Source organism: Solanum pennellii, chromosome 8 (assembly GCF_001406875.1).
Source record: "Solanum pennellii chromosome 8, SPENNV200".
NCBI classification, from domain to species: Eukaryota; Viridiplantae; Streptophyta; class Magnoliopsida; order Solanales; family Solanaceae; genus Solanum; species Solanum pennellii.
The window spans coordinates 67,115,917-67,124,790 of record NC_028644.1 but is presented as its reverse complement, the minus strand read 5'-3'; the positions used below and the strand labels follow the sequence as shown (position 1 = coordinate 67,124,790).

The window sequence follows — 8,874 nt, the reverse complement described above, 5'->3', positions numbered from 1 at the left end:
TGTGTTGTCATAATATCTGGCTTTTTAGTTTAGAGAAAATGATTTTAATTAGTATAAGGTCCTAATTTAATTATTGAAAATGGATAGTATCATTGGTCCACCTTTTTTTTTTTTTTTAGAAAATTATCATACGCATGTTGATATTTATTTTGATTGGACATTTTTAATTTGAAACTACTATTTCACTATTTGAGATAGTATTGTTTTTGTTTTTTCGTATTTTCTTATTATTATTACTTCTAAATGATTTAAGCGATAGGTGGTTATGTTCAAATTTATATAACAAAACAAAGAGATAAAAATATACTCAATTCAATTGATTTATTTATTTTACTTTTTTTTAGTTTATTTTTTGAGCAATTATTTAATTTAAACTTTTTATATGACGTCAAAAATTATTTAAAAAGAGTCTGGCCGTGTGCGGCGTGACCACACTATGAGGTCCGCCTCATGGACATGCCTAGGGCTTTTTGTACTCATTTGAGTATAATAGTTGTATTTTGATATTAAGTTCGTAAATTATTTTTACTGCTTTATTATTTATAGTCAAATAGTTTAAAATAAAATACTTGATCATTAAAACTAAATAATTGTACAAACTCATTCCTTAGTGATATTGAATAGTTATAGTGCACTATGAAATTTGACACCAACATGATATTTTCATCGATCATTTGTCTTTTTTAGGATGAGTTTTAAACGTGATCACACATAAAGGATGATGAAAAAAAAGAAGAAGATGTATAGTACTTTCTTTGGAAATTGCTCATTCGATTGCATTTGATTTATATTATTTTGGTTATTGTACAAATACATATGCATGTGAGAAAAAAAGAAGATTGGAATGAGCTACAACTTTTCATTAACTTTGCTCTTTTCCACTCTTTGTACATACATTATAACTAGGTTACCATACATACGTAACCCTTCCATTAAAGTTATAAAAAAAGAAAAAAAAAACTAATTTACTTTTATGAAAAAGATCTTAGTGACAAGCTGGTCCTGAATCCTCCATTTCAATCCCAACCTCAGCTAGCCTCTTTTCCTTGTACACGTATCGTCTCGAAAAAAACAAGAAAATCATCAAATTCAACACACTCAATATTGCCAATAGCCAATAGAAATCATATAACCTTCCTTGGTTCAAATTATCAGCTAACCATGGTTTATCCCCCGTTACTTTGTGCACAATTGTCACCAAAATGGAACTAACGAAAAATCCAAGTGAAAGTGTACTCAAAAACAACCCTGTACTCATTGTTTTCATCCCTTTTGGACATTCTCTTAAAAAGAAATCAAGTTGTCCAATATATGTAAATGCTTCACCTGCACCTACTAGTAAAAATTGTGGCACTAACCAAAAAACACTCAATGGTATCATAGCATTAGCATCATTAGTCAATCCATGCAAATGTGCCACGTTTAATCTTTTCACTTCGGTCAACGCGGCCGCAATCATAGCTATAATCGATAGGACTAAGCCTACTGCAATACGTTGCAGTGGGCTTAGCCCCTGAGGATTGTTGAGGACACGTTTAGTAATTGGTACAACTACACGATCGTAGAAGACACATGTTACGAGGATACTTCCGACGAAAAATAGCGTCAACGACGCCGGAGGGATTTCGAATTTTCCGATGTGACGATCCATTGTTGTAGCTTGTGATACGGAAAATGTTGTCATTTGGGCATAGACAGTCCAAAACATTATAGTTGTGGCCCATGTTGGTAACATTCTAAGCACCAATTTTACCTCTTCAACATCAGTTAAAGTAGATAAATTCCATTTATTTACCACGGTAAATCCAGCAGATTCAACGTCATTTACCTTAATAGCAGCCTTGTCCAAGAAACTGTAAAGAGCACAATAAAAACAAAATTCATGGTCAAAATCTTTGGTCCACAATATAATTGTAATTTAATGACATTATTGTTTAAAATAAGAAAAAAAAATGGAGAAAATTATTATTTTCATTATTATTGTAGTCCACTTCTTTTTTGTTTAAATAAATAAAATTTTGTTGCTAGATTTAAAACTTGACAAGTTGTATGAGTGACAGACTGGCTGAGACATGAAAGTATCTCGTGATCTTGGTTTTCTTTAGTTCTTAAAGACAAAAGTATTCACTGAATCTCTAAATTAAAATAATAAAATATTTATTTTCTATTTGAGATGAGAAAATACTATATTTATGTATCATTTTATCTGACATATGACGTTGTATTTGTACGAGAACTATACTATATTTGAACAACCTTTAAGTTCCGAAGTTTATCCATTTGTCTTGATCTATCCCCCATCCCAACCCTAGCGTCCCGAATAATAATAATAATATGTTCAGTGTAAATAAAGGAAAAACTATATAAGAAAAAAAAGGATTTATAAGGAAGAAGTTTGAAATTTTGCTTCAAGGACAAATCACTATCAAGGAAAAGTTAGTGATAAAACTATTCACCTTTTTTTTTTGGTTTTTATTCATTTAAAAGGTGTATGATTACAACCTTTTAATTGAATTGTAAGAAAAAAAAATTATATCATAAAAAGGGAGTATATTGGTCATTAAAAGTGCGCTCGTGTTAGTAATAGTAGTAATTAAATATTAACAATCATAAGTCTATAGGCAATAAGTGAGGAAAACTATATTTTAATTTCTACACATATGAAAAAAAGTAAGTAATTACTTATTAGTATACTCCAAATTCCTTGGGGTGGTGGGGGTAAGGCTACTTTATATTCAATTATATATTATTATAAGTCAACTTGCAAAAATATTATTAAAATGTTGAATATCTTGCCCATATATGCTAAAACATTTCGACAAAATGAAATTTTTGAGTTGATTTGATTGGAGATATTTTGATTTATTGCTTGATGGTGGTGGTTACCTATCAAATATTTGGCCTACCATTGGGATAAGTTCAAAGAACTTGAAAAAAAATAATTATTCACATAATAATAAGCCAATCAGAAATTAAGATAACTTGCACATAAAATGTTTCATTTTTTCCAATTGTTGGCATCTTTTTTCCCTTGATCTAGAGATTTGTCAGGACATTGCACATGGTTTACAATTTAAAAAACATAATTTTTCTTTCTAAAAATGTGTAGAACTCATCATTTGCTAAAAACAATATTTTTAAAGGAAATTTATTGTAGTTAGGTGGTTATCAACGAGTAATATGATAACAATAGAAAAAAAATAATTTAAATTATATATACTGATAACATAACGTGGATGTAAAAAATGAAAACTCACCGGTACTCTTTGCTGTGTGGCAACCTTTGTTTAGCTTTTTTATTTCCATCACCAGGAATATCATCAATATTGAAAAGAAGTGAAGGATCAGAAGGTAATTCCAAATGTTTTTTCCTCAAAGCAGCCACAAAAACGGAAGCAATTTGTGTCAATGGACTCCCCACAAGTTTCTTAAACCGATATTTTCTAGTTCCCAATAGAAAAATCACCAAACCGATAACGATAGCACAAGCACAAATTCCATAACCCCATTCTCTTCCCAAATTATCTTGAATGTACACTAATATTGTCACTGCACCTAGTGATCCCACGTTGATAAAGAAAAAGAACCAATTGAAGAATTTTATCATTTGTCCTCTTTCTTTTTTGTCCGTTTCATCAAATTGGTCCGACCCGAACCCGGACACGCTGGATTTTAAACCCCCGGTCCCGAGTGCGGTCATGTATAGCGCGACGTATAGGACCATGAGTTGTTTGCCACTTGCGGGGATGCATGTTGAACTACCTAGCTCACACTTTGGTGGTCGGAGGCTTGGGATTATAGTTGAAATGGTCAAGATCGTAACACCCTGTAAAGAAAATCAATACACGAGAAAAATTAGAAGATTCAACATCTATTGTTATATGAAATTAAAAGAAAAAATTAAACCCTCTTATATTCAGACCACATATCAGTGCAATTTAACAGATTATAATAGATTATTAATCCTTTTTTAGTTATCTATATATTATTTCAAGTTAACTATGTAATATATGTATTTTTTTTTATTTTAATACATAAAACTTTGGAACTCTTTTTGAAGAAAGAGAAATGAAAAAGAATCTTTTTTTTCTTTTTAAAAGATTCAACTAGGGGAGTTAACCTATGCTATGTTTTTCCTCCTTTTTCTTCTTCTTTCTTCTCTCTTTCCATTTTCTTATTTCATAATCAACCATATTCAACACTCATACTTGCTCGATTTCATTTTTTATAAAATAAGTTAATTTAAACCAAGTGTTACTAAATTTTTCCTCATCTTAATTCCCTTTTTCATTCGATTTTCCTCTTCACAACATTTATAATATGCAATCTAAACTTTCATCATTTACATATTGATTCTTTAGTTTCTTCATATTTGTCATTCTTACTCTTTCCATCCTCCTCATCACAAATTCTTAAAAAAGTTTATAAATTTCCATGCATCAATCTCACGTAAGAAGAAAATAAAAAACTTGATTTGATGATGATAATGATGATGACCAAGTTAAGTCCAATTCCAACATGATGGCACTTAAAAAGTATATAAAGCTAAGTCACTTCATAAAAATAAAAAAAATTTCTATTTATCTATTTATGTTATCAACCAATCAATATTCAAGAAAATAATTAACACGTACCATAGCTTGAATAGTAGTAAAGATACCAATTGTAAGGTACCTGATTAATTTTAAAAAAATAAAAATATGTTAGCTAGTCATGACATAATTATTATATAAATTTTTAATCATAGAAATTTACGAACCGTCCAAGGAAAGTGTCGGCTACAAATCCACCAAGTAAAGTTAACATAAATGAAGTCCCAAGAAAATTTGTAACGTTGTTGGCTGAACTTGCATTTCCTAAATGCATTGTTCCAGTCAAATATGTCACAAGGTTTACCGCTATACCTAGTGTTGTTAGCCTCTCCACCGCCTCAATCCCTACGTAATCGTTCAGAATCAAGAGTCAGTCGATCATATCAAATAATCATTATAATAAGTTTCGTTAAACTCATGACAGAACATATGTTAGTTAATTACCTAATATCATCGCGGCGCTAGACCAACCGCCGGACGAGGAACGAAGAGCTGGTCGACCTTTGTAATCCCAAGCATCTGGGAGAGTTTTTGTGTCATGTTGTGTATCAGGAAGTGACATTTTTTTTTTGTGTGTGTGTATCAAAAGGTTAAGGAAGAAATTGGAGATATTAAGATTATTGGAGATGGATAGAAAGGTATCCAAAACTTATGGTAAGATTCAATTGATTCTATAACCCTTTTATAGCCGTGGATTTGAGGCTATTCATTTTGCTTTTATTATAATTTTTATTTTAATACCTTAGTTTAATTTATTTTATTTTATTTTAGGGTCCATTATAAGTGGGAATGGTAAAGTCCACATGATTGTTTTTATTTTCTTTTTATTTCTTTTGGGAGGAAATTTCGTGGTCCCTAGCTAGTTTCAAATGATTGATTGTGAAATGTTAAATGCTTGAACCCATGAACATAAAAGCAAAAAAAAAAAGTGCATTACATCTTTAGTTCAAGAAATTAAAAAGAGATAATATCACTTAAATTAAAATTAGTTGATGTATGTATAACAAAAAATGTTTTACCTTGGGTTAAATCTAAAACCATTTAAGTGAAAGTTTTGTCCGTATCAAAATAAGCGATATATGATAATTGTACTTGGGTTAAGAATGTAGTGTTTGATGATAACCTTTTGAGTATTAGATATTGACAATAAAGAAAGTGATAAAGAGTATATGAGTTATGATTAAATCGAGTCAAAATTATGGGTTCTGAATTAAAAGAATAAATTATTCATAAATGTTATTCACATAAATATATAGAATTTGTGCCAAAATAATTAAGCCAAATCCATGGCTCGTAGCCACTATTATGAAAAATTATTTTGATAATGAGCACTGTTGATAGTATAACTTACAGCCTTTTATTACTTTTATATCATATCGAAGTGTGTGATTAATTTATTTGAAAGAATACACTTTAACATTATCGATTAGTTTTAACCTCGAGTATGGCATAGTAAAAATTCTAGATTGTTGTAAAATTAAAGTGATAATGCAATTTGGTGCAATAATCACAAGAAGTTGTATAGCTCCCAGGTATCTTGTGAGTAAAATATAACTTTACAAAAAAATGGGTGATTGACATGAAAATTTGAGGATTTTCAGTATCCATTACATTTTACCTAAAGAGCAAAACAAAATCATTTGTCTGGCCCAGGAATTTTACAACTTTTTTTTTGGTATTTTGTTTCTTAGCAACTAATAATTGGCAAAAATTTAATAAAAACTCAAAAGTCTATAGTTGTTGGTGTTCAAATAAATATTGCACGTCAAAAAGATAATTCAACTCCTATATAAGAACTTTTATGTGGTGGCCATACATTCAAAAAGTGAAAGATAGGAAAAGTGGTAGAATGCACCCAAACAATAGGGAAAATCACGTTTCTACTTTTTCTTCAAAAGTAATCATTTTTAAATTTAAATAATATATATTAATACTAAGTAGTACCTAGTTTTAATTTTTATTTTTCTGATCAATCGATTTAAAACAATATATCAATAAGAGATTTTTATTTATCGATATGAAAAAGAAAAAAAAACAAGTATATATAAAACACTTCTTTTTTTTTTTTATATAAATAGATAATTTTATATCAATACAACTGATAAAAAAGAAATCATATTTATTACAGTGTTAATAATTTTAACAAGATTTAATAAGTAATGAACTATTACGAGTTATTAGACAAATGTGAATAGCAATCCATCTTTTTGAGCTCATCTCTATATAAAAGGAAGTTTGAGGTTTATAACTCAACTTTCTTCTTGACTTTTATGATTTTCATTACTTAAGTATTCTCATATGTAATACCATCATATAATTTACTATAAACGCTACAATAATCCTAGAATATTATACATAATTTTTTACTGTCTTATTTTACTAGTACGTCTTTGTTAACGAATAGAGATTCATAACCTCATTAGAAATGGTAAGATAAAGTATTCTTATCTCTCTTACTTATACTAATTTTTATTGAAAATTTTTATTTTGTTATTAATAAAAGACAGTTAGGCAGGCCGTTTAATGATATAAATTCACAAAAAAATTAGAGCCGATCGACATTCTCACGTTTTTTCTCCACCATTCTTTGATTAATATTTTACAAATATCCACCCACCACCACTTTTATAATTTACCAATGGAGAAAAGGCACCTTGACAAATGGAAAATAATTTCTATAAAATCTCTTTGCCAAACTTTAGGAACTGAATAGGGACTAAAGAAAAATTTACAAATTAAAGAAATATGAAATTTCCAGATTTGGACAGCTCAAGAAAAAGATAAAGAATAATATTACAAAAAGAGAAAAAAAAAAAACAAACAAAGACTATGGTACTTTTTTGAGTGCTTTGACCTTATAAAAAAAAAAGTTGCACTAGCAAAATTATGTAACAATTAGCATTTCACACAATGTTCTTTCTAATTTTACTCTTATAATTTTCTTATTGTCTGTATAATTGTGTATATACTATTACATCACTTTTGAATTATTTGCACGTTCTATTATCAGTAGATATAAGAAAAAGTTCCCGTCCTTTCAATGTAACGAGGTCCATGTTCATGTCCATCGAGGACCAACGTTACAGTCAGAGGCGGAGCCAAGATTAGAAGCTTGAGGGTTTCAAATCGATTTTGTTCGAGAATTTGTATATTAATTTTCTAATACAAATATAGGATTTACGAAAAAGCTAATGAATTCGTCTGAACACATGAACTCCACCTAACTCTGCCCTCTGATTATAATATATAAATGGATACAAAAGAACACGAGCTTTCATTTTCAATCTCTTTCATTACTGTTACTTAAAAATTGATTGAAAAAATTGTAGCCAATTTTTCTTTTTTAAGGATAAGCAAAACTTATGGGGATATAATTTTTCATACGTGTACAACAACTCATGCAAAAAAAATTTGTTGTGTCTTTATATTCTACGCATCAATTATTAGGATTAAATAATTAAAGGAATAGTGATTTTAGTTTCTTGATAGATTATCCTTAAATCTTGTTTTTTTTCTGGTAGTTAATTATTCTTTCACCAGTTTAATAAAAGATTAATTATAGAATTAATGCTAAAATTGGACAAGTTTAAATAAGCAAAGATGGCTACGCAAAGTGATTATTAAGAATTTTCAACTTTGTTGACTAAATTAGAAATCATTAATCCAGCGTCTAAAATCTATGGTTTACAAAACTCATTAATTATATAGTGGGAACTTATTTTTCTTCTGTTTAATTTTGTATGTTCAGGCTGCCAATCTAGTTAATTAATTATCTAATTACCATATCGATGAACTAATTAACCTCCTTTTCATGCATATAATTAAATTGTCTAAAGAGCAGATCAACCACTAATTATAATTAAGAAAATAAGTGTCTTATGTTAAACTAATTATTTATGAGTAAATCGAAAAAAAACGTGAATGATTATCATATTTTATAGGGGCTATAGTGTTGGGACCGAAATAAGCAGGTGTAAACGCGGAAGCTAGCAAAGCAAACCTCAAAAGACCACGAGTAAGAAGACAACGAGAAATATATCAAAAGACACAAAGATTTAACGTGGTTCGGTCAATCGACCTACGTCCACAAAGGAGATGAGCAATCCACTATAAATATGAGAGTACAAATACAGAGAGAAACAACCTCAACCAATTCACTCGGAATAAATGGAGGTTCACACAAGTGATAACGTATCAAGCTTGTGACCCATAAATTCTCCCCATAACCAAAACTCTCAAAGCCCTTAAGACTACATTGTGAATGCTGATTAAGTTAGAAGGA

The 8,874-nt window shown here is 29.4% G+C and overlaps 1 protein-coding gene across 1 annotated transcript; it reads right to left on the bottom strand.

Moving 5' to 3' along the window:
- Nucleotides 1–750: 750 nt before the first annotated feature.
- LOC107028732 (protein NRT1/ PTR FAMILY 6.3-like) lies at nt 751–5,259 on the bottom strand. The gene is made up of 5 exons (XM_015229909.2): nt 5,037–5,259; nt 4,760–4,937; nt 4,635–4,674; nt 3,258–3,826; nt 751–1,853 (listed from the first exon to the last, which is right to left on the bottom strand). Exons 1-5 carry the CDS (start codon nt 5,152–5,154, stop codon nt 986–988), a joined length of 1,773 nt encoding a protein of 590 aa, XP_015085395.1. The 5' UTR covers nt 5,155–5,259; the 3' UTR covers nt 751–985.
- Nucleotides 5,260–8,874: the final 3,615 nt, after the last annotated feature.

What these genes read in the sequence shown, in the direction of transcription:
- LOC107028732 (XM_015229909.2), bottom strand. Translation starts at nt 5,154, where the DNA reads ATGTCACTTCCTGATACACAACATGACACAAAAACTCTCCCAGATGCT. An exon ending in TTACTACTATTCAAGCTATG is followed by an intron (nt 3,827 to 4,634) that starts GTACGTGTTAAT and finishes TTTTCTTTACAG; the next exon opens with GGTGTTACGATCTTGACCAT. An exon ending in CCACACAGCAAAGAGTACCG is followed by an intron (nt 1,854 to 3,257) that starts GTGAGTTTTCAT and finishes TGCTCTTTACAG; the next exon opens with TTTCTTGGACAAGGCTGCTA.